Source organism: Capricornis sumatraensis, chromosome 19 (assembly GCF_032405125.1).
Source record: "Capricornis sumatraensis isolate serow.1 chromosome 19, serow.2, whole genome shotgun sequence".
NCBI classification, from domain to species: Eukaryota; Metazoa; Chordata; class Mammalia; order Artiodactyla; family Bovidae; genus Capricornis; species Capricornis sumatraensis.
Genome location: NC_091087.1, coordinates 47,511,298 through 47,537,710, shown reverse-complemented (window position 1 = coordinate 47,537,710; position 26,413 = coordinate 47,511,298). Strand labels below are relative to the sequence as shown.

The 26,413-nt window shown below is 38.1% G+C and overlaps 1 protein-coding gene across 2 annotated transcripts in view; it reads left to right on the top strand.

The window, feature by feature from the left end:
* Positions 1–26,413, top strand: part of PRKD1 (protein kinase D1) — a 352,100-nt gene that overhangs the window by 184,689 nt on the left and 140,998 nt on the right. For both annotated transcript variants that reach the window (XM_068991082.1, XM_068991081.1), the window contains exon 2: positions 11,218–11,356. In XM_068991082.1, the coding sequence (XP_068847183.1) occupies positions 11,218–11,356 (139 nt within the window). The remainder of the gene's footprint in view (positions 1–11,217; positions 11,357–26,413) is intronic.

Genomic DNA, 26,413 nt, shown 5'->3' with positions numbered 1-26,413 from the left:
CTTCTCCAAGGGATCTTCTTGACCCAGGGATCGAACATATGTCTTCTGCTTGGCAGACAGATTCTTTACTGCTAAGCCACTTGGGAAGCCCACCTTTACGAGTAGCTAACTTGGATCAGAGTAGCATTGGGTAGAGGTGGGAGGGAGCGAAGAAAAAAGAAAAGTGAAAAATTTTTTTCCTGTTTCTGTTTCCTAAGATTACATTCAGAAACTAGTCACATAGTTATGTGGTCATAGTGTGGAATTCTTTTCAAGTGCCTCCTTTTGAGGATATGAAATCACCAAATAAAAGAGCCTGTACCCAAATCTGAACACATTTCAGAACTATGCCTGCAAATAATATAGATTATTCACTTTTTCTTTTTTGCTTTCATTGACTTACTTAAACTTGTGTTTCTAAGTGAAAATTTAGTGTTCATGCTTTAGCAGGCTTCAGCCATCTCATAATTTTTTGTCCTTATACCTATAGTGCTATGTATGTGATAATCACCCAGTGGTTATTCACTAAGTGTTGTTTTTTTATTGACTTAATCTTTTTTATACTTCATTTTTCAATCTGTTATTAGGTGATTTTTTTAAAAGGGGGATTGTTTAATTCCCTAGGCACAGTTAATAAGACAAGTTTATGACTGATGGGGGCTTCCCTGGTGTCTCATATCGTAAAGAATCTGCCTGCAATGCAGGTTTGATCCCTGGAGAAGGGAATGGCAACCCACTCCAGTCCTCTTGCCTGGAGAATTCCATGGACAGAGGAGCCTGGAAGACTACAGTCCATGGGGTTGCAAAGAGTCAGATATGACTGAGCAACTAACACTTTCACTTTCATGAGCTGATGTCTTCGTTCTCACTGAAGATACCTCTTGGAAAGATCCTATTGGCCTAAGTGTCTAAAATTTTCAGAACCATCTAAATGCCTGACCTTTCTGCTTTTTATAGTTCCACAGCAGCATCATTCAGGAGCAACTCCTCTGAGGGAGGTCCTAGTTCTCGTTAAAATATTTGCTTGCAATGTGTCCTCATTGTCCCTGTACTCTTGGAACAAAACTTAGGGAGGAGTTTGACTAGGAAGTGGTAGTACCTTTTAAATTTCTTTGCTGATTAAGGGTGACCAGTCATGGCACTGCTTGTTGTAAACAAGAGAGTTCTTGGAAAATGATTTGAGAATCATCTTTGATGAGGAGAGTGCCATCTTCAGCTGCCTGATGTGTTCTCTTATTGAGCAGAAAAACTAATTCCAGGACTTTCATCACTTTTAGCGAAAGTGAACTGCAGTGTATTTTCATTTCCTAATCAGGCCATTTCTCTCTCTTTCTCTCCAATTTTTTTTTTTTTTTTCTGCTTGACTGAGTCATGGATTAATTTGTTTCTGGTATTGCTTGTTCCTTGCCCTTTGTGATTGGCCTCAACTATGGAAAAGCACCCTTTGTTCCTTAGAGTTCCCGTTGGCCAGGTCGCATTTCAGCTACTCATTAAAACATGTATTTATTCTACTCTGGAGCACATTATCTGGCCAGCCTTGAATTTATAGTGAAATGTAACAGTAAATTGTGCTCTGTGGTCAAAAAATGCCAAATGATACACACAGCAGCACAGAGGTTTCCAGCACAGGGTAGAATTAAAGAGCTTACGACCAATGCCGGGATTGTTGGCCATATTTTCACAGTGGCCAGTGTTGTTAGAGTCGAACTTGGAGAGAGCTTGAAATCACTTATCTCAGATGTTTGCGCTCACAACCACAAAGCCCCTGAGAAACATAGAACTGATCTTGTAATAAGCTCCAGCTGAGTTTACAAGCCTCTGAGCCTTTCTGAAAGCCTGTTTAGTTTAATGAGGGTTTTCAGATTTCAAAGCTCATACACCTTCACATAAAAACAGATGATTATGACCAAATTAGGGAATGTTGTTCCCTGAGTGTTTTCCCCAATATGTTCTCTTCTCAGTTGTCAGGCATTGTTCCATTACACTTTTCACCTTGCAGACATCATTTTTAAATATAATTTTTGAAAGTCTTATTGTATATAGTTTCTATTCAAGCAGAACGTTACATTACAAAAAAGAAAAGGTTTTCTCGTAATAGGAACAGGCAAATATGCATCTGTTTTATTCTGGCCAATAAAAAAAGAAGGTACAATCTAAAAAAAAATCAAACCTTAGCTCCTGCTGCCATGACAACTGTCCCGAGAGGCTAGATCTCCATGTTCACCCCTGTGCCCTGTTTCACAAGGCTCTGCAACTTGTTTCTGAATGTCTTGTTACTGCAGAGAGAAAAGCCATGTCTGTGACCCAGTAAGAAGAAAAGTGGGAGAGTGGATCTCCCCACCTCAGTCATTTATATGTTGGAGAAACCACCTTCAAAAACATTTAGAACCCTACCTTCATTTTTTAAATTTAGTCTTTTAAAATAATGGTTTTAATGTGTGGCATATATTGGTATTTTTCTACTTATTCTGATTTTTCTAAATGTTTTCTGAGTCACCCTTGGAAAAATCTCTAATAATTAAGATATGAGGCATTCAAGCCTTACTTGAATACCAAATCTTTGATTACATTATATTACATCCGTGGTTTTACAAGGAGGCATGTCACAGAGCGTGAGGTCCATATGTCAGCAGTACTGAACCACAAGGATGGTATATAGAGGTGACTAAGAGGCGTGTGCATAAGGTTGGGCTGCACTGAAATTGTAATAAGCCAGTAGAATCCTTGTCTCCTAAGCCCCTCTTTAGTATTCCTACCTATCCTCCCATCACAGGAGCACATTGACAATGCATTTGCTTAGAAGATGGTAAAGTTTAGATTTTCTTAAGGGAAACAGTTGCTGTTTCATTTCTTCCTTTCCAGCTGTTACTTTCTATTCACCCCAGCTCAAGCACTGAATCCCTTGAATTTCCTCTTCTTTCTTGAGTCAGAATCAGCCACCCATAGTTTTTCAAAGAATGTGGTAAGAGGAATTAGTTAATGTATTATATTTGGGAAACATTTATATTCTAATCAAGGCCAGTCCTTTAACAGTTACAGTTTAACTCAGGTCAAACTGTGTGTTGAGGGTTATGTGATAATTACTAAATTTATTTATTCTTATTTCATTAAATATACTTTGCATATTTATTTCAATGTAACATTAAATTTGTATTCTTAACTACCTGTAGGTATTTTATTTTTCTTTAATTTACTTTTCTTACAAATACTATTTACATAGAATTAAATAGCAAAAAGTTTGGGTAGAAAATATTGGTATTCTATATTTAAAAAGCTCATGAGAGTTTGGCTTTCATTCACAAGGATTATCTGGTATGGGGCATGCTTACCTGCCATAAACAAATAGAAAATAATGCAGAATATGTAAAATGCCTGTTATAGACACTGGCCAGTAGGCAGTGCAGGGTGATCCCTGAGAAAAGGAAACAAACAAGGTAGTTGAAACAAGTACAGTCATGTGAGGTTTCTGCCTGGAACCCTGATCCAGAGTGTAGTATAGGGAGAAAGAACCCAAGAGCCTAGTTACCTGTTTCATGGAGGAAAACAGGTAATAGAGCTCAAGGGGACCAAGTCAAAAGAATTTTTATGGGAAGAATACTGGCAAGGTAGGACCTATACAAAGGAAGAGCTCCAGAAAACTGCTTAAAGGCCCAGTTGAATAGTAAAATGAATACAAGTCCATAGAGTAAAAGTCTATAAGGCAGAAGAAAGAGCAACAGTGGGAATCTATAAAATGAACTCTCCAGAGCCTATATAAGACTGAGAGACATCAAGTTTCTCCAGACAGACAGAAATTTCACTGAACATTTGAGGTGTTCTGTAGAGAGTCATGCATTAGTTGTTGTTCAGTTGCTCTGTTGTGTGTGACTCTTTTTGACCCCATGGACTGCAGCACGCTAGGCTTCCCTCTCCTTCACTATCTCCCTGAGTTTGCTCAAATTCATGTCTATTAAGTTGATGATGCCATCCAACCACCTCGTCCTCTGTTGCCTCCTCCTTCTCCTGCCCTCAAACTTTCCTAGCATCAGGGTTTTTTCCAGTGAGTTGGCTCTTTGCATCTGGTGCCCAATGGATTGGAGCTTCAGCATCAGTCTTTCCAATGAATGTTCAGGGTTGATATCCTTTAAGATTGACTGGTTTGATATCCATCTTTGCCAGCATCACAGTTCGAAAGCATCAGTTCTTCAGCTTTTAGCCTTCTTTATGTTCCAACTTTCACATCAGTGTGTGACTACTGGAAAAACCATAGCTTTGACTAGATGGACCTTTGTTGGCAAACTGATGTTGACATGCATTATTAGTAGTTCAGTTCAGTCCAGTTGCTCAGTTGTGTCCGACTCTTTGTGACCCCATGGACCGCAGCACGCCAGCCCTCCCTGTCCATCACCAACTCCCGGAGTTTACTCAAACTCATGTTCATTGAGTCGGTGATGCCACCCAACCATCTCATCCTCTGTCGTCCTCTTCTCCTCTCGTCTTCAATCTTTCCCAGCATCAGGGTCTTTTCAGTGAGTCAGCTCTTCACATCAGGTGGCCAAACTATTGGAGTTTCATCATTAGTAGTAGGACTAAATTTTCCCTAGACCAAGTACTGTTATAAAGCTCCTGTAACAAATCTTAAAAGTACACCTTAAAGAGATAAAGCCAATCTGCAAGTACTTTAATGTTTTGCCAAAATAAATATCAGTGTTCTTTAAAGGAAGACAACAAAGGCCAACTGTTCATGTTAATTCATAAAACCTGGTATCAGATTTTAAAAGTTATTGTTCAGTTGCTAAGTTGTGTCCGACTCTGTGATCTCATGGAGTGTAGCATGCCAGGCTCCTCTGTCCTCTCCTGTCTTCTGGAGTTTGCTCAAACTCAAGTCCACTGAGTCCATGATGCTATCTAACCATCATTTGCCACCTTCTTTTGCCTTATTCATTTCCAGCATCAGGGTATTTTCCATTGAGTTGGATGTTTCCATCAGGTGGCCAGAGTATTGGAGCTTCAGCTTCAGCATCAGTCCTTACAGTGAATATTCAAGGTTGATTTCCTTTAAGATTAACCAGTTTGATATCCTTGCAGTCCAGGGGATTCTGAGGAGTCTTATCCAGCACCACAAGTAGAAAGCATCAATTCTTTGGTGCTCAGCCTTCTTTATGATCCAACTTTCACATCCGTACATGACTACTGGCAAAACTAGAGCTTTGACTAGTGGCAAAACCATAGCTCTGACTAGACAGACCTTTGTCAGCAAAGTGATGTCTCTGCTTTTTAATACACTATCTAGGTTTGGCATAGCTTTCCTTCCAAGGAGCAAGCATCTTTTGATTTCATGGGTACGATCACCATCCCTAGTTACTTTGGAACCCAAGAAAATAAAATCTGTCTGCTTCCACTTTTTCCTCTTCTGTTTGCCATGAAGTGATGGGACCAGATGCAGTGATCTTAAGTTTTTTAATGCTGAGTTTCAAGCCAGCTTTTTCACTCTCCTCTTTCACCTTCAACAAAAACTCTTTAGTTCCTTTTCACTTTTTGCCATTTGAGTGGTATCATCTACATATCTGAGGTTGTTGGTATTTCTCCTGGAAATCTTGATTCCGGTTTGTGGTTCATCCAGCCCAGCATTTTGCATGATGTACTGTGTGTATAAGTTAAATAAGCCGGGTGACAATATACAGCTTTGTTATACTCCTTTCACAGTGTTGAACCAGTCATTTGTTCCATGTCTGATTCTGTTGGTTCTTGATGTGCAAACAGGTTTCTCAGGAGACAGGTAAAGTGGTCTGGTATTCCCATCTCTTTCAGAATTTTCCACAGTTTGCTGTGATCTGCACAGTTAAAAGTTTAGTGCAGTCAGTAGCAGAAGTAGGTGTGTACTTGTGGAACTCCCTTACTTTTTCCATAATCCAACGAATTTTGGCAATTTGATCTCTGGCTCCTCTGCCACTTCAAAACCCAGCTTGTTCATCTGGAATTTCTCAGTTCAGATACTGCTGAAACCTACCTTGAATTTAAAAAGTACACACACAAAAAAACAGGAAAATGTGACCCATAACTGGGATTAAAAGAGCTAATTGAAACAGATCAGAAATGGTAGAGGTGATGGACTTTGATGAAAAGAACTTCCATGGTTACATGAGAAATATGAAGTGAAATACTTGTATGCTGAAAAGAAATACCTCTGAACAAAAACAAAGGCAAATAAATAGAAAAACATTGCATAATCATGCATTGGGAGAATTAACATTGTTAACATGTCAAACTACCATAAGCAATCTATGGATTCAACGCAATCCCTATTAAAATTCCTAGGAGTTTTTTTTTTTTTTTTACAGAGGTAGAAAAATAACCTTAAAATTCATATAGAATCACAGAAGACCCCTGAAAAGCCCAAGCAATTAGGCTGCTGCTGTGCTAAGTCGCTTCAGTCATGTCCAACTCTACATGACCCCATAAATGGCAGCCCATCAGGCTCCCCCCGTCCCTGGAATTCTCCAGGCAAGAACAATGGAGTGGGTTGCCATTTCCTTCTCCAATGCATGAAAGTGAAAAGTGAAAGTGAAGTCGCTCAGTCGTGTCCGACTGTTAGCGACCCCATGGACTGCAGCCTACCAGGCTCCTCTGTCCGTGGGATTTTCCAGGCAAGAGTACTGGAGTGGGGTGCCATTGCCTTCTCCAATGAGAAACAATTATGAGCCAGAAGAATAAACCTGAAGACATGAAACTTCCTGACTCAAAATATATTGTAGTAATCAAAACAATATGACATAAAAAAGATATATAAACTGATGGCTAGACTAATCAAAAAAGAAAGAGGACACAAATAACAGATATGAGAAAACAGTAGAGAGAAATCACTTCAGACCCTGCAGACATTAAAGGCATTTTAACTTCATTGTACTAAATAAAAGTCAGATTAAAAGTTATTTATTGTATGATACCATTTATATGACATTCTTGAAAAGACTCAATTATAGTAATAGGAACTGTTTTCTATTTTGGTTGTGATGTGTATAGTACATATATATCAAGTGGTTATGGTATACAGTTTTCAAAATTTCCAGAAATTCACACCAAAAAAGGAGATTTTACTGTATGTACAGTTCATTTCAGGTGCTCAGTCATGTCTGACTCTTTGCAACCCCATAAATTGCAGGACGTCAGGCCTCCCTGTCCATCACCAACTCCCGGAGTTCACCCAACCTCATGTGCATCGAGTCAGTGATGCCACCCAGCCATCTCATCCTCTGTCGTCCCCTTCTCCTCCTGCCCCCAATCCCTCCCAGCATCAGGGTCTTTTCCAATGAGTCAACTCTTCGCATGAGGTGGCCAAAGTATTGGAGTTTCAGCCTCAGCATCAGTCCTCCCAATGAACACCCAGAACCAATCTCCTTCAGAATGGACTGGTTGGATCTCCTTGCAGTCCAAGGGACTCGGACTCCAACACCATAGTTCAAAAGCATCAATTCTTCGGCACTCAGCTTTCTTCACAGTCCAACTCTCGTATCCATACATGACCACTGGAAAAACCATAGCCTTGACTAGATGGACCTTTGTTGGCAAATTAATATCTCTGCCTTTTAATATGCTATGTAGGTTGGTCATAACATTCCTTCTAAGGAGTAAGCATCTTTTAATTTCATGGCTGCAGTCACCATCTGTAGTGATTCTGGAGCCCCCCACAATAAAGTCTGACACTGTTTCCACTGTTTCCTCATCTATTTCCCATGAAGTGATGGGACCGGATGCCATGATCTTAGTTTCTTGAATGTTGAGCTTCAAGCCAAGTTTTTCACTCTCCTCTTTCACTTTCATCAAGAGGCTTTTTAGTTCCTCTTCACTTTCTGCCATAAGGGTGGTGTCATCTGCATATCTGAGGTTATTGATATTTCTCCTGGCAATCTTGATTTCAGCTTGTGTTTCTTCCAGCCCATGGTTTCTCTTGAAGTACTCTGCATATAACTTGAATAAGCAGGGTGACAATATACAGCCTTGACGTACTCCTTTTCCTATTTAGCCATTTATGATAGCGTTAAATATGAAAACTTAGAGATAAATTTAGCAACTATTTCTAAGACATATGTACTGAAAACTACAAAAAAATTTTGAGAGACATTTTAAAGAAACTAATATATTAAGCAGTATACCACCTTATTCATAACAAAAGTCTCCCACAGTCTTAGAATATACATTTACTGAAGTTGGTTGATCTATGTTTCGCTGTAATATCATTAAAAAATCACCACAGATCTATTTTGTACAAATTGACCAAGTGATTCTAAAATGAATATGGAAATTCAGAAAACGTATAATATTCAAAGCAGTCTCAGACAGGAAGAACATGGAACACTTAAGAAACACTAACTATATTCAGTCTTGTATAAAGTTTCAATAATAAGTATAATGTATTATTGACATAATGATATTTATATAGTCAAACATACACTTATGTGACCCAGAAATTCTCTTCCTAGATTTTTAGTCATAGAAAATGAAAATACATACCCACTGAAACATTTGTACATAAGTTTTCATATTATTATTATTTATAATATCCACAACCTGAGGGGAAAAACACTAATGTCTGTCTGTGGGAGCACAGAGAAGCAAATATCCTTGAGCCATGTAATGAAATGCTAATAATTAATAGTAAAGAGAGATGAATCTCAAATATAGAATGTATAAACGAGTCTCAAAAAGATGATAATGAACCAAACAAGCCAGTTAAAGAAAGAGCACAGAGTACATGTATGATTTCATTTGTATGAAATTCTGTAGCTGGTGAGCTAATCTTTGGTGACAGGGTAAATTTATGTTGAGTCAAAATGGTGTGTAGCATCAACTAGAAGGGAGTACTATAAAACTTGGGAGGTTGATGAAAATATATCCTATTGGTTATGATTTTTGTTGCATTGGTGTTGATGAAGACTCAGAACTTAAGACTTTCACACTTATATCCATTTCATTTACTATAAATTGCCCATCAAAGGAAGTTGATTTTTAAAATAGTACATGAACTGTTCATTGTTTTAGTTTAGAAAATGGTATTTTAGTTCTTTCTTTCTTTCTTTTCACTGTATTAATATTGGTGAGATTACAAAAAAAGGAAGTATTAGTTTTAATTAGCACAGTGGAAGCAGTGACATCATTTCAGCTCTTGTGTTTATTTTAAGGAAGCCAACTTTACTAAGTTGTATACACATATATACCTGTATATATACTAAGTATGTATACAGATATACAGATAAATCCTGCTTGTCAGCAAATTCTTAAGAGCAAGAGGATGTTCTGTATATACTTATTTTCAGTTCACACAAAATGTCTTAAAATGATTTTAGCCCCTATTTTATTAACATGGAGAAAGAAAGAAGAATGCATAATATATTTATTTTTAGAAGATAACATATTCTGGACATTTCTTCATGACAGTACCTCCTTAAAATCAGCCTTTATTGACATATACGTCAGACACATCACAAGTTTCAGGAACAAGACAATTTCTCTTTGACCTATGACCTTTTTCCACACAAGACAAATATAGATTTATAAAGCAAATAGCAGTTGCTGATTATGTGAAAATATCACATACAAGACAAGAGCCATTTTCACATGCAACATTAGCCTAGGTTGTTTGTTTTAATAAAAATCTTCCAATACTAATACAGAATGGTCTTTGCAATAAACTTAAAATTGACTTTAAGATTTTTCTCTTTTTAATATCTTTATACTGATTTTTATTTTTTTCAATTATTTCATATTTCAGTAGAGCCAGTTAACAATGTTGTGATATCATTTCGGGTGAACAGCAAAAGGACTCAGCCATACATGTATCCCCAGATTCCTCTCCCGTCTAGGCTGCACATAATGTTGAGCAGCATTCCATGTGCTATAAGTAGATCCTTGTTGGTTATCCATTTTAAATATAGCAGTGTGTACATGTCCACCCCAGCTCCTTAACTATCTCTTCCTCACATTCTCCCCCTCCTCCAGCAACTATAAGTTCGTTTTCTAAGTCTGTGAGCCTCTTTCTGTTTTGTAAGTAAGTTCATTTGTGTCATTTCTTCTTAGATTCCACATGCAAGGGATATCGTACGATATTTTTTCTTCTCTCTCTGGCTTGCTTCAGTAAGTATGCCAGTCTCTAGGTCCATCCATGTTGCTGCCATTGGCATTATTACGTCTTTTTTACTGGCTGAGGAATGTTCCATGGTATATATTTACTACATCTTTATCCTTTCCTGTGTCCATGGACATTTAAGTTGCTTCCATGTCTTGGCTGTTTTAAACAGTGCTGCAGTGAACGCTGGGGTGATTCTTAAGGATATTTCTATCCTTTGATCAAATAATTCTACTTTTAAAACAAAATTGATCAGCCAGGACGGTGGTTTGAATTTAACGCTCTTTCTCACATTAGAAGGAAGAGAAGAAATGTAAGGAATAATAATGATTGTTAATATTCTGATAGTAATTGTTAATGTCAGAATTTTTGTAGATTTGCTCAGTATAAAATGTCATTCAATTAGCTTTCATTATATGCCTGCTACTGGGAGATAATCTTCAGTAATACACTTGGATTTATCCTTGTGAGGAGAATATTAACTATGTATACTTGAATTGACTTTTAGCTGTTGTGTTAATACTTATCTATTTCATCTAGATTGCATGGTAACTAACTGCGCTGTATGAGCAGCAACAACAGGGAGAGCTGGATTGTTTCCTCTGGTGCTTCCCTGAATCAAAGGATCTAGATAACACCTTTGCCCACACACAGAACATATTTAGATTTATTGAGTTGTCTCTTATTTTTGAATATGCCAAAATGGATTGGCCTCTTTTTTTTTTGCAGACAAATTGCAACAACATTTGTAATGGAATTGTAACATACTCCCATTTTAATGTTATTGAATTGCTATAAGTCATGTGAAAAGACTCAGTTCTTAGAACTTCCTGTAATTCTTAACCACTCTACTGCCACAAATTTCTTTGAATCTTATCTCAGATTCTCCTGTTCTTTTGCTCTGTAATTAGAAGATCATTTTGTTATTGCTTTTATGAACTGTGATTTCTTTCCTCCTGCTTTGGAGTCATTTTAGTATCTACTTGGCCATTCATTTTTATTTGTTAATGTTCTAGATATTTTGAACTTTTGTAATTAGCTTGTGTTTGTGCTCTGACATTATTCATTTATTTGATTTTTATTTTAAATTTAGGGAGATTTTGATGCTTAACTTGTTGTGGTATTTGTATTTACAGTTCCCTGAATGTGGTTTCTATGGAATGTATGATAAGATCCTGCTTTTTCGCCATGACCCTACCTCTGAAAACATCCTTCAGCTGGTGAAAACAGCTAGCGATATCCAGGAAGGCGATCTCATTGAAGTTGTCTTGTCAGGTAGTATACTTTTTCTTTATTCATAGATTAATACTTTGCATCTGGAGAATTCTTGGCCATAAGTTTTACTTTTTTTTTTGTTTTGTTTTGATTTCATTAATTTATATTAAACACTTGATTTTGTATTGGGTATAGTCGATAAACAATGTTGGGTTAGTTTCAGGTGAACAGCAAAGGGACCCAGCCATACATATACATGTATCCTATTCCCCTAAACTTCCCTCCCATTCAGGCTTGGCCATAAATTTTTAAGGGAGCATTAAAAAAAAAAATTACGTCAAACCCAACCTCAAGAGGAAATTTTAGGGCTTTGTCTATATGAACTTTCAACATTATTTTGAAAAAGAGCAAAAGGTTTCTCTTGAATTGGCTGTTTCCCTGCCCAGTTCTGTCCTGGTCACTTTTACCAACTTTGCACTCTCCCTAGATCCCCCAAAACACACATGAATACGTTCATTCATTATGTAAATCACTTGAAACAGCAAAAGCAAATGAAAACACACTCACCAACGTTGAAGTTAAGACAGATGTCAGGGCCCCAAATGTACTGAGTGTCTGAACCAAGGGCTGGAAACCGTTGCTTTAGTCAAGTCAAAACTCCAGTAGCTACTAGCCAAGACCAAGTTGGAAACCAGAGCTCAGGAGTTACAGCAGGTCAGGCCATGTTGTGTGACTTTGCCAACTCACTCCCTGAGAAACAGCTGCATTTCCTCTGCCCAGATTTTTATTTCTTGTTTAGGATTTATACTTCTTGTTTAGGATTGTACTGTGCCTGTCGCAAAAATTTAACTTTTTAAAAAAATGCCAGAGAACACATGTAGCAGGGATCTTAACAGTGATCAGTCCAATATTCTAAAGAGGTCTAGATTTTTATTGTTTTCTTTGTTAAAATTGAGTCATTATTGAGAAATACAGATTGTACTGCTCCTTTTCCCCTTCTGGCCTTCTTAAAGGAAATCTGTTCACTTTAAAAATGTTTCTAGGCTTTATTTCCTCAAGTTCCAGAGCCCAGTACTTGGATGCACTGATTATAATTCACTTGGCCTTTGGTTTGATGAAGTCCAGTTCACACTGTCTGTATTGATCTCCTTGATAGGAGACTGTGAGAGGTCTTGGGATTGCCACATTTTCGTTGGGTAGATAGATCCTGTAAAACAGCTGGTTTCACTAGATAAAAATACTAATTTTCCTGTTGCTTATAGTTTTGCCAGTTGCTAAACAACCCAAAAAAGAAAAGGTTTTCACTTTTTTAAATTTGAGGGGGAATCACTCGCCTGTGCTCTCCCTTTTACTTTTCTTTGACTTTTGACATTGGCTCACTGCGCCTGGCCTCACAGCACGAGCGCCTCGCCGTGTTGTCCTGTGAGTTTCCTGCTTCTGGAACACTGGAGGCAGCCTGAAATAAATTATTCAGAGACAGCATGCACTGGATCTATTGTCACCATAATTCATATTAGACGCAAAGCCAGTCGGCCTTGCAAAGAATATGTTTTTGAGCCCTTTTCCTGTGGCTCTGCCCAGAAATATGTGAAGATTTTCAGAACTGGAATTCTAAATTATTTCTTTATCTTCCCGTTTTATTTCTGTTGTCCAGTCCTCAGAGTAACACCCTACAGACTGAATGCAAGCTATATGTGTGTGTTCTTACGGGGAGAGCTGCTGCCCATTTGCACTTATCCCCATGCCTCCCGCGAGGCAGACTTGCTGTGCTTGCCCATGCTGACCTGACGTAACGGTGTTCTGCTTTTCCTCTCCATCTGTGCAAACCCAGAACCTCGCTATGCCTACACTCCACCTCTTTTATCATCCACCCTGGATGTTCTCTGTTGCACCTCTCCTATCTCCCTGGCCACATATGCTGAGGGGTGTTTAAAGGTGCCCCTTTTCCTCACTTGCTGTCCAATCACCTGGCTCAGGAAAGCCTCTTCCACCTGCTCAGCAGCTGTCTGGTTGGTATTTAAAAGAAGCCATTTTATAACAGCCTGATCTGATTCTTCTCCTGAACCGTAAGCTTTGAACCCTTTTCACATTTCACGTAGTTCCACTTCCCTGATACATTTAACCCTTATGTTATTCACATACATATGCATATGTTACACACGTGTGTGCATAGAGTGCATATACACGGCCTGTGCCTACACATTCAGTTATGTTTAGATCTCCAGCATTTACCTGTAAACATCTTGGGCAGCTATGTTCTTCTACCTCCTCTCCCTCTCTAATGCTCAGTATTTTGCTTTTCTCAGTACATATTAAGAATAGTTTTTACTTAAAACCTCCCACCCCTCCATTTTATACCCCTGTTTTCCCCTACACTGCTTACCTTGCCCATTGTTGTCAATCACCCACAGCATAGCCTCAACTCTGACCTCCCCGATAAGACGCAGCCCCAACTCGGAGATCTCCACTTGGCAGCACTCCTCCTCCAACCTGTCAGTTGCCACCAAATACACAGTTCCTGTCTTTTTCACTGTAGTTTTTAATCATTAACTCTGCCATTTTTGGACTAGATTTCCCACTTTATCCTTCTTTCCCCACAGCTCATGGCCCTCTGTATTCATGTCTTACATCACCTGGATGCAATATTGACTACTTGATATTCCCTTACATCATAGCAGTTCCTGCCATAGCTGTCTGTGATCTGAGTTGCTTTAACAGTCTTTTTTGCCATCCCTGTTCCTGAACCACACACGACTGCCAGACACCATCCCTCGCCAGCATGGCTCAGGGCGGACCTGTCCTTCACCTGGCCTTACTGTCGTGTTGCAGGCCTCTCTCCCTGTTCTTTTGTTACCATAGACATGAGATTCTCAGTAAACATGTATGGGTTGCTTGATTGGCTATTGGCTGTCACATCAGAAGTTATCACATATACACAATTTTGTAAAAATACTTATTTGTTGTAAAAATATTATTTCTAGATATATCCTCAAGAGTAAATTGAACTTCAAGTCTCCTTGCTATGCATTTACCCAGCCCTGACATGAAATTAGTGCCTGTGATGTGGGCAGGATTGTATTACATTATAATTTGAGGCAAGACAAATGATAGCTACTAAGACACTTCAGGTCATGGTGCAAGGAAGCTCATAAACATACTCATTCCTGAACCAGTCCTTGAAGAGAATGGATGCTATGATTGGCCAGAGAAATATGCCATTTCCTGGAGGTGTGGTTAAGGATCAGCTTCATTCAAAATGCGATGGGTAGGCGGAGCAGAGGAGCCAAACACTGGCCATCCCTTCTGTGGCCTTTTGACCAGTTCCAGAACATAAACTTGCTGTGGAAATTTCCCTCCTGGAGACTATAATTTTACTGTTAAAATTCAGTTATCCAAGCTTTCTGTTTTTCCTCATGAAAAATTGAATTTTACTCTGTAGTGACATAAACATAATCTGATTCTTTTCATGTTTGATTAACATTCCACCAACAGGAACATTTTCTGACATAGTATGGTAATAAAATGTCAGAAAATATGGAAAGTATTAATTTTCAGTAAAGTTAAATCCTCTTGTCTCTTCAGACGACATCAAAAATTTTCTTGTGCTTATGTCATTTTCTGCTGAGACCTTTCCTCATCTGTAAGTACTAACTGGACTGCTCCTGGCTAATTCACTGGCTCCCCCCTCTTTTTTTTTTTTAAATTTTGGAAAACATGGCTTGGTTGAGCTAGTGCTTTTATACCCAGTAAGCCAGGAAAAGATTGCTCATGGGTGGATGGGAGTAGGTTATAGAGGGGAAAAAAAAAAAAAAAAACACAACTCCATGGAAGTACCCCACCATATACACTCCCACAGCTGGCAAAACTTTGTCTGTTGTTATTGTTATGAAGTCTGAAAACACTGCAAATGGAAATTTCTTTTACTAAAGGCAAAGTCAAGTTCAAGTATATGGTACTGAGCTGTGAAAGTTAATGGAATTTATCTGAAGTCTTCTTCATGATGAATCTCTACTGAAGCCTGGTAATTCAGCCATAGTCAAGCATATTAATAACAGGACTGTGTTCATATGACTCAACTCTTTTTGCTTTGTTTTGTTTGGACTTGATCTCTAATAATTGTGTATTTGTGTGTATGTATCTATCTTGTAGGTGATTAAATAGAAAATAGACAAGGACTATAAGAACTTACCAAATAAAATCACAGTTTAAAGTCTTAAGCTAAATATTAAGTCTTTCTTTCTTTTATTAACAGTAAAAATCCATATTTTTTCTGGGAAATTTTCATTACCCTTCACAGTAGAGTATCCTGTATTATTTATACCTTTGCACAGTGTTGTTTATACATCTGGTTATTTGTCCCCAACTGTTTAGGGATGGGAGCTTCCTTGGAAAGCTAGTGCTATAGCCCAGTTGGAAGGATTTGGACCTATTCTTGGGCAGTGACAAAGAGCTGGAAATGAGGTAGAGATCAAGATATAGTTTAAAAGTAAAATAGATACAGTAACCATATGGGTATAGTTCATGAAGGAGATGAGAAAAGAAGGGGACACCAAGGAGCGCTACAGCTGCCTTAGCACCATCTCATTTCCTTTTCATCTTCCTAAGTCTTGTCCTCATGCGTTGTGCAGCGCATCTGCCAAATGGTTTGCGGATTCCCCTGAGGGGCTGAAGAACTGATTTTACGGCCGTATAGTGCCATTGAAGTCCTTCGTGATTGTTGCATGTGTGTGTATGTTAGTGGCTCAGCCCTGTCTGACTCTTTGTGACCCCTGAACTGGGGCCCTCCAGGATCCTCTGTCCATGGAATTCTGCAGGCAAGGTGAAGTCATTCAGTTGTGTCTGACTCTTTGCAACCCCATGGACTGTGGCCTGCCAGGCTCCCAGTCCATGGGATTTTACAGGCAAGAATACTGGAGTGGGTGGCCATTTCCTTCTCCAGGAGATCTTCCTGACCTAGGAATCAAATCCAGGTCTTCCACACTGCAGATTCTACTGTCTGAGCCACCAGGGAAGCCCAAGAATACTGGAGTGAGTAGCCATTCCTTTCTCCTAAGAGTCTTCCCAACCAAAGGATTGAACCTGGTTCTCCTGCATTGCAGGCAGATTCTTTACCATCTGAACCACCAGAGAAATCAACCTCTGGGATTCAGAAATTCTGTTTTGTTTGTTTTTGTTTTTATCTAAAAAGGAGCTTATACTGGAGGAAAGTATCATACAGTGATGATAAAACATAGATTCCATGTTTTATTCAGTTTGCAAGTAAAGCAGTTTCCCTAAGCACTGGGTACAGTTTCCAGGGCCAGATTATCTGGGTTTATATATAGTGTGTATGTACGGTACTCACCTTAACATCTTTGCTAAGACATTAAATAATTCTGTGGCCCAGTTTCCTCATCTATAAAATGGGGAAAACAATAGTACCTACATTGTATGGTTATTATAAAAATTAAGATAAATTAATCTGTGTAAAGCATTTTATAGAATTTCTGTGCTTAGAAGCAGCAGAGTTGATATTAGCTGTTTTGATTGCTCTCCTCAGACTCTTAAGTGATCTTTTCCCATGATGTTCGTGGTTGTTAAACATACCACAGAAGGAAATCCTGTTCTTTCATTACTTTGAGAAATGTTGTTTTAAGCAATGTTTAAAGAATTATTTACTGCAGGACTCTTCAGAACTTTGGTGCATGCTAATAGGAAAGATAATTCTCCAAGATCACTTCTCAAGTTCATTGTATCACAGAATAGTACCCGCCCCACCCCTTCCCACTCTATCTGGTGAGTCTTGGGTTCAGCAGTTCACATGGGAAGTAGTACTCCTCTGGGTCATGCCCATGGACCAGTGATGTGATAGGGTGTATTCATTCTCTGTATACAGGCCACTGCTCTCTCACAGAGAGCAATGTTTGAACCATGGGAAATCAGGAGTTAAGAAGCAACACATTTGTGTTTACACAGTAGCATAGGCTTTTGAAGCAGTTTACATAAGCACTGCTGTTTCCTTTGCAATGACTTTGTGACATAGTGAAATCAGATACCTTAAAAGCTGTGGAATATAAATTTTAACTTGCCCATATCCTGCGGTGAGTAGGGGTAGTATCAACCAGAGCTTGAATCTAAGTGACTAAACTCTTCATACTGCTTCAAGTTAGCCCTTTGAAGTTGGACCAGTAAATAGGATTTCTTGAGAATCTGTTCAGTGAGTTCCTACTATAGTAAGACAGTTTATATTTCGGGGGAACACTGATGATATTTTAATAACAAAACCAGCAACGAACTAGCTACAAGTTCTATTGACGTGATCTTTATCACAGGGCCAGTATTTTCCCTCTTCCTCATAAAAATAGATACTTAATAAACGTACAAATTGTGATCAGGCTAAGAAAGTTCTGGAGGCTCTTCTCTGTAGAGTTATGATACAAAATATGACATAAAAAGTAACTGTGCCCTTGTTTAAATAGGATCCATTCATATAATTTCTTAGTTCTGATCAAAATTGAAATAGTGTCTTAGGATCAGTATATTTATGGTATCCTTATAACTATGTTTTTCTGTTAGTAAGATTCATTGCCTAAACCATAAGCCAGAAAAAAAAAAAAGTAACAAAATTCCAGCTAGTTCTTCTTTATTTTGTAGTAAGTGTAAATTATTGATTTAATGGTGCTGTGCAAGTAATACCTATTTCTCTCAGATATAGTACATTCCTTAGTAGTATGTTCCCTCTCTGAAATAGGGTTGGAAGGAATAAACCTTGAGAGTGATGTATTAGGTTGCTGTATTATTATTTATCCAGGAGTATGTTATATAGACATAGGCTTGTTTGTTTGCTTTTAATAAAGCAGAATGAATCATAGGAAGCACCTCCTCAGCCCTAATACTGCTTCGGTAATTAGATTGTAAAAGTCCTGGCTTTTACTACTCACTTTCTATTTCTTTGTAGTTGTTCTGGAGTATCTAGCTCTGCCTGGCTAAGTGGTCTCAATTCCTGTCCAAGTTTAGTTGCAGTTATCTGTGCAGGTGGTTTTGTAACAATGGAAACTCTGAAATATAAGATTATAGGTCATTACTCTTTCCTTCTAAGTATGGTTTATGTTAACTGTGTCTTCAGCATTTCTGATTATTAGTATTATTAATTCTCTTCCATTCTTACCTTTCAAATAAACCTGGTTTGGGTCTCATTGTGGCACCCTTAACCATTCTCACTGAAAAGCGAATGCAAAGAGCAGGCTGTCGGATTTCCCACCCTTTCTTACTTGTGACCTTGTGGGGAGATGAGGCCTCCGAGCACTCCTCCCTTACTTTGGTAGTTTTCTCGATTATTTACCCTTTACTGTGGTGGGTTCTCCACGGAGATACAGTATAAGAGTACATTGCTTCTCTATCCTTTTTAAACCTAACTGTCCTTAATTTCAAATCAAAGAGAAGACTTATGCCCCAGGTCACATGGGGCATAAGACAAAGGATTTTTTGAAGAATCTTCATTTGAAAATTTCATACATGTGTTGCATTTTTCCTACATTATATTTCTCTTTAATTTTTTAATGAAGTATTGTTGATTTACAATGTTATGCTTCAAGTATACAGCAAAGCGATTCAGTTATACATACATACATTTTTTTCAGATTCTTTTCCCTTATGAAAATGAAATTGCTCAGTTGTGTCCAACTCTTTGCAACCCCATGGACTGTAGACCACCAGGCTCCTCCGTCCATAGGATTCTCCAGGCAAGAATACTGGAGAGGGTTGCCATTTCCTTCTCCAGGGGATCTTCCTGACCCAGGGATTGAACGCAGGTCTCCCACATTGCAGGCAGATGCTTTAACCTCTGAGCCACCAGGGAAGCCCCTTTTCCCTTATAGGTTACTACAAATATTGAGTATAGTTCCATAGCTATAAGGTAGGTCCTTGTTGGTTTTCGGTTTTATATATAGTAATGTGTATACATTAATCCCAAACTCTTAGGTTAACACAATTTTGAATAAATAGTGTTTCTTCCCCATGTTGTTCTTTAAGAAATAGATTAATGATAGTGATATAAGGCGGAGAAGGCGATGGCACCTCACTCCAGTACTCTTGCCTGGAGAGTCCCATGGATGGAGGAGCCTGGAAGGCTGCCGTCTCTGGGGTCGCACAGAGTCAGACACAACTGAAGCGACTTAGCAGCAGCAGCAGCAGTGATATAAGGACATACAGCATTTATGATGTGTTTGGCACTGTTCTAAGTGCTTTATATATATTCTTTCAGAAATATGGATATTTCTTTTGTAGCATCCACATAACTTTGGTAAATAGTGGACTTCTAATCAAAGGTTGTAGTTTAAGCCCTAGAGCTGCCATTTATTTCTTACTTAGTGTTTGGCAAGTCACCTCATTCCTCTGAGTCTTTTGTGTGCTGTGCTTAGTCGCTTGGTCATGTCTGGCTCTTTGCGACCCCATGGACTGTCGCCTGCTAGGCTTCTCTTTCCATGGGGATTCTCTAGGCAAGTGAACTGGAATGGGTTGCCATGTCCTCCTCCAGGGGATCTTCCCAACCTGGGATCAAACCCACGTTTTATCACCTGTCAAATAGCAATAGCAGTGTCTCCAGTATAGGGTTGGATTCTAGATTTCATGAGAATAAATAGAAAACATTCACGAGATGCCTGGCACATATGAAGTTTTCTTTCTTCGTGACCCTCTCCATCCCACTGGGCTACACATTGTTTGAAACAGGAATCGTTTATTTTGATATTGAATCCTCATGATCTAACATATGACATACAATCTATGTCTATTTGTTCAGTCAGTAAATACAAACTTAAAATAACAAAATGAACAGACCAACAAACAGATGAATGTTTAAATAGTTGCTCCATGTAAGATATCCAAAATTGTTATTGTTGTGTTGAAATTGAATTTCAGTGCTTACCTGCTGACTCTTGGCCTAATCTGTTAGTAAGATCTATATTGTCATATGACTAATCCTTTTTTTCTGATTTCTTGCTATCTTCTATATGTTTTTAAAAGCTAATTATGTTTTGGAAATTATTTTAGAAATTCAGTTCTTCCTTCAAAGCATTGCAGTGTCTTTCACAACATTTCTCATGTAAAATGAAACCTAATTCATAAAATACAAATTGTTTTCTTATCTAATTTTTGCAGCTCCTGTATTATGCACATCTCTGTGACCAAGTAAGCTCATTTACTATCAAAGGCCATTCATTCTTGCTTGAATCAGCTTTCCCACACATTGTTCTTTTCTTACAGATATCCTTGCTTTCTATCTAAAACCTGTTTCGTAGTCACTTCTTTTTAATGCACTCCCCCTCCATATTAATCTCACTTTCCTTCATCAGTTTACTGTCATTTCTTCCTCTGGTGCCTCAGTGCTCCATACCTGGCATTAGAGCTCAGAGAGGTGACCCTGGAGCGGGCCTTGGGCTCTGCTTTCTGTTGTAGAGTGTGGAAGGAATAAAGAGTGATATCCTGGGGTGCTGGCTGACCTTGCCTGCTGCTGCCACTCCTCCTTCCTCTCCTCACACTGAAGCTCTATGGCTTTATCCATCCAGCAGAACAGCTGTTTGTGCCTAAGGGTCAGCTTGCGAGATCTATAAAAAAGCTGAGTCATGCACTCCACAACTGGAGTCCCAATCTCTGTAGAGCTCTCTATCCCTATACATATTGTGGTTTTCAGAGCAGGACATATCGAGCCCCTCTGTTTACACAAAATTAGCATAAGGCATAGTTCTTTACCACTTGGCAAGTGAATATCCAGCCAGAAATCATGCTTTTTCCTTCTCTTCTCATCTACCACGTCTGTAACTGAGGACAGTATTGTAAGTCATCCAGATAAACAGGAAAAGAACACATGGATAGTGAAAACCACACAAAGGAGTTTTCTAAACTCTATATTTCCTGGCCTCTGTGTAACCAAAAATTCCTTATAATTGCTTCTTGGGGTGGAGATTGATCTGCTGTATATAAATCTTACCATGTTAGCACCTCAGTGATATAACAGGGTCTCAGAAGACTTGCGTATTTAGAATCCTTCTGTTGTAGAAGACATAATGAGATGTTCTTGTTCTTTTTGTCTTTTTACGTTAATTTTGTCTTTATAATTGGCTTATAAAGCATATAAAATATCTTACTAATTTCTTATTTACCAGATTTAACTTAGAATTATTTGGAGCTTATCTCCAAAAATCACATTTCAACCCCAAAACAAAAACTTTGACGCATTAAAGATACGAAAATAGATGCGTTCCAGGATCTGACCATAATACAAAAAATATTTTAGGCAGTAATGGTATCTTGTAAATAAGTATGTTTTTGTGCATACGTGTGCTTAGTCACTCAGTCGTGTCTGACTCTTTGCGACCCCATGGACTGTAGCCTGCCAGGCTCCTCTGTCCATGGGGATTCTCCAGGCAAGAATACTAGATTGGGTTGCCATGCCCCCCTCCAAGGGATTTTCCCAAACCAGGAATCAAACTCAGGTCTCCTGTATTGCAGGCCGATTCTTTACCATCTGAGCCACTGGGGAAGCCCAGGAATACTGGAGTGAGTGGCCGATCCCTTCTTCAGGGGATCTTCCTGAGCCAGAAATCAAACCGGCGTCTCCTTCTTGCAGGCAGATTCTTTACCAGCTGAGCTACTAGTGAAGCCCACATATGTTCTTGGATCAGTTCTGAACAGAGATGGTACGGATTCTTTTTGAGTCAGAAACGCTGAAAAAATAGTTTCCTGCTGAGGTAAATAACACAAAACTCTTGTGCTTGGGCTCAAACTAGAAAATAGAAGCATTTAAGTTTTTATTCTGTCCATCTGTTATAAAAACATGAAATTGTAGTCATGAGAATCGGCTGAGAGATATGTATTCCACCAGCGTCTGACTGTGCCCTGTCCATTGCTGTAGCCACTAACTATGTGTGGCTGATTTCAGTTGAATACAACTAAACTAAAATTAAAATTTAATTCCTTGGTCACACTGACTATTTCAAGTGTTTAATAGGCATGTTGGCTAATAACTGTCATAGTGATTTTTGACAATCAAAAAAAGTTCTCTTGGACAGAGCAGCCAGATAGATAAATGAAATTTCACTAAGACTCTGAAACACTGTATACACACACACACACACACACACACACACACACACACACACACACACACACACACACACACACACACACACACATACACACAATGCAAAACACTTTCAACAGAAATGTTATTTGATATGGCATATTGGGAGATGTTATATATAAGACAACTGAAAATTCTGCTAGCATATTTTCACCAAAATGTCATGAGAGAAATGTTCTACTGTATCATCCTGTGACTTCTTTATTGGATAAACTCCTCAGACTTCAATATTGAAAGCAGCTCTATTTTGTGGATAATATTGCTCTTAGGACTCTAATTTTCCTTCTTGGTTTAGCGTTGGCCTCTCAAGTCTGAGTTCAAGGGCCACATTTATGGTACCGGTAAGTACTACATCACTTCCACTGTATGAATTATTTTATTTGGCACAATATTCACTTTCCTCAGGGCTTCTTGATCTCTTTATCTTATTTCATTTTGTGCTACACAGAATATCCTAGTATTAACTCCAGTTAAAAGCACAGATTATGGCACCAAACTGTCTGAATCCAGTTCCCATCAGCCCATTTAATAGCTGTGGCATTGAAAAAGCTATTTAGAGTTTGTGTGCCTTCAGACTAAGGCTTGACAATGATAATAATGAACAGTAGCTAACGCATTATCTAAGACATCCAGATCTTGTAAAGTCATCTTAGTAAGGAAGGACATGCGAAAAGTAGAGAGTAGAAAAGAAATACATCAGGAAGGAAGTATCGTGGTATAGTATACAGACTACTTGTACAGTATTTTAATAACTTCATTTCTTTATTTCACATTTTCTCAATATAGTAAAATATCAGAGGTTAACAATGGATCTTATCCAAGGTAGAAAGGACAGCATTTAATTAAGAATGTAAATTCTAAAATACTTATTTTAAAAGTTATATAGCTTTGATATCATACTTTATAAGATGCCTTTAAGAGAGAAAGTCCTGATTTTGAAGGCCAAACCGTTCTTTGATACAGTGCCCATCTGTTTATTCTCTGGAAAGTCATCTCTGGATTTGCAAGAATTTACATGGTAACATTCTAAATGCAGTTTTAAAATGTATTGATCAAGATGGACCTATGAAGATTAATATTGATCAGTATTATCTCATGATCTTATAGGGGTAGTTTCTTTTTCACTATGATAATATATTGAAAAGCCTTGACTTCTTCCAAGATAAGCCCCTTAGAAGTAGGAGAAATTGTAATATACACTGTTTCCATATTCCTTCTCTTTGTGTCTCTCAACACACACACACACACACACACACACACACACAGTCACAGGAGAACCTAGCGGAGGAAAGGAAAGAAGGAAGGAAGAATTGTATATGCCATCAAAATCTGTGAAATAACGTCACTGAAGGCTGCCTGTGTTCACAAAGGGCAACTGGAGAATGGCTCCTGAAGATCTTTGGTTCATATTGGCTATTTGAAGATCTTGTGGACACATAAATTATTTTTGCTTGAGGTAAAGGATTGGGCTTCACTTGAAAAGCTGCCAAGTATCTCTTTTTGATGTTCCATGATTGGTAGCACATAGCACTTCAATTCAGTAACTCAGCCGTGCTACCATCTGCCCGGCACTCTCATTTTGCTGGTTGGCGTGTCATTTATTTGCTTTTAACATGCAACCCATATAAAAATCCCTCATAATCTGCCAGAATTAGAAATGCAGCTGTTTTAAGTCTTAAACAGCAATAGACTATTCATTATGCCAGTATAGAGGAATAAAATAGAAAGAAAAGAGCAGTACTACACCAGAATGTATTTGTACCTCCACTTTTCTAAGTATTTTAAAGACGTCTATAGCCTCTTAGCAGTGTTGATTTCAAAAAGAAGTCAACACACAAATATACCAAGTATCGCTTTTCTTACATATACTTTAATACAAGAATTGGGATTTGAGTCAAACTCTAAATTTCTGTTTTTTCATTTTATGAAGCAGTTTCAGCATTTTGGTTCCTAGAAAATGAAGAATTTCTGGCTAACTCTGGGTCTCATCTTATTCTAATTTTATTTTCCCCAGGAATTTTTTTGAGGTTCTGATCATTATAACTTGTTAATCCTTAGAATGTGATAACGTAGAGCTGTGTGGAGAATTCTTGATGAGAACAAGCAGTTGGTCCTCTTAAAAAATAAAGATGAGAAAAAGATTTTTCTTCACATAGTAATCCTGTGATGCTGAAAAAATGTAAAGAAAAAACTACTCCTGTATCCCTATTTGTCCACAGTCAGATTATTTAGGAATAATGTACATGAGGAAATAAAAAAAACTCTGGTATGGAGCATTCCACCTGAAAGCCCCTTTCTTCACAGTGACTAGACATAATCATTATGTCACTCAAGTTGGATAGTTTGAATTGATTTGCCCCAGCCTTTGCACTTGACATTCATATCAGTAAAGGTCTAAGTTGAATTCATTTGGTTATATGTTATGTTGCTCTCATGTGAGACCTCTCACCATGTGAATTTTGAGCAGTTAAAAACATCTCTTACAGTTCTGAGAATTAACCTATAAAAAATTATTTCCTGTGGATTGGGGCATGAAAAGCAATGATAGAGCAAGTCACAAGTTTGCTAACATGAGTGTACTTGATAAGCATTCATCTTATGTATCCAACAAGATTAGTGATATTAAACCACAGGGACAATGTTATAGTTCTTCAGAAATACATACAGCAGCAAGCTCAGTTCCAGACATAATAGTGTTCACTCTGCAGCTACTTGTTCATGATCGATACGCTTTGCTTGGCAACTTAAGCCTTCATAAATGGATCTCAATTTGAAAGGAAAAATTTAATTTTGGTTTTAAGGACTTCAAATGCTTGGAAAATTCCAAAATTGAAAGGCACACTAGACCATATGACATGTTGTTATAACAATTATTGTGACAATTTTAATGAGAAGTGTTTAATTCTCTATCCTTAATATACAGCCTTTTCCCTGAGAACGAATGTGTAATGTTTACATATCCAGCCAAATAGATTCATCTTGTTGTCCTACAAGCTCAACAGCAACCTCTGGATTATCTCATGTGTAAATCTCCACTCTTGCTGATTTTATGCTTTTAAGATATTTAGTGCTGAGCAGAGGTCTTGGTTTGTTGTCGCTAATGTCTGCAATCTATTTTTGGTCTCCTGGAGTATACTTAACACTCAGAACTAGTGAGACAAGCATCAGTGCCTCATTCCTGCTTGGAAATCAGACTGATCTCCTGAAATGATACCACCCTAGCAACTGACTTAGTTGTCAAGCCTGATAGGTTTTTACCTAAATTTTTTATTTTTTGAATAGAAATACAGAAAAGTTGCAAAGACAGTACAGAAAGTTCACCTCACCCATATTTACTTTCCTCTAATGTTATCATCTTACATTGTCCTAGTACATTTATCAAAACTGAGAAATCAACATTGGTCAGTGGTTTGAACTTAGCAGCATTTTCCCAGTAATGTCCTGTTTCTGCTACAGGACCGAATCCATAGCATCACACTGCGTCAGTTGTTACCTTTCTTCCAGTCTCATATGGTGTGTTCCGGTGTCTCAGACGTCCCTTGTTTTTTTATGACCTTGGTGATTGTGAGATTTGTTTCTTCTTCCTTTTATTCAAAACCCAGTTTTAGATTTTTATCTATTTTTGTTTTACTATTAATACATTAGATAACACATGTTCTAATGTCACCTGTCATAATAGTATCTTTGAGTTCAGCTTTTCCTATTAAACATATAAAGAGCATACACATACACATAACTATTTATACTTTAAAAAGGTAATTCTGAATACCAGTATAGTGAACCATGATGATTAATTTTATATGTCAATTTGAATGGGCCATGGGTGCCCATATATTTGGTTAAACATTATAGTGAGTGTGTCTATGAGGGTGAGATTTTTCTGGATGAGATTAAAATTTAAGTCAATAGACTGAGTAAAGTTTATTGCTCTCCCTGGGGTGAGTTGGCCTCATCTAATCCCTGTAGTCCTGATTTGAGCAAAAATGCACGGCAGGAGA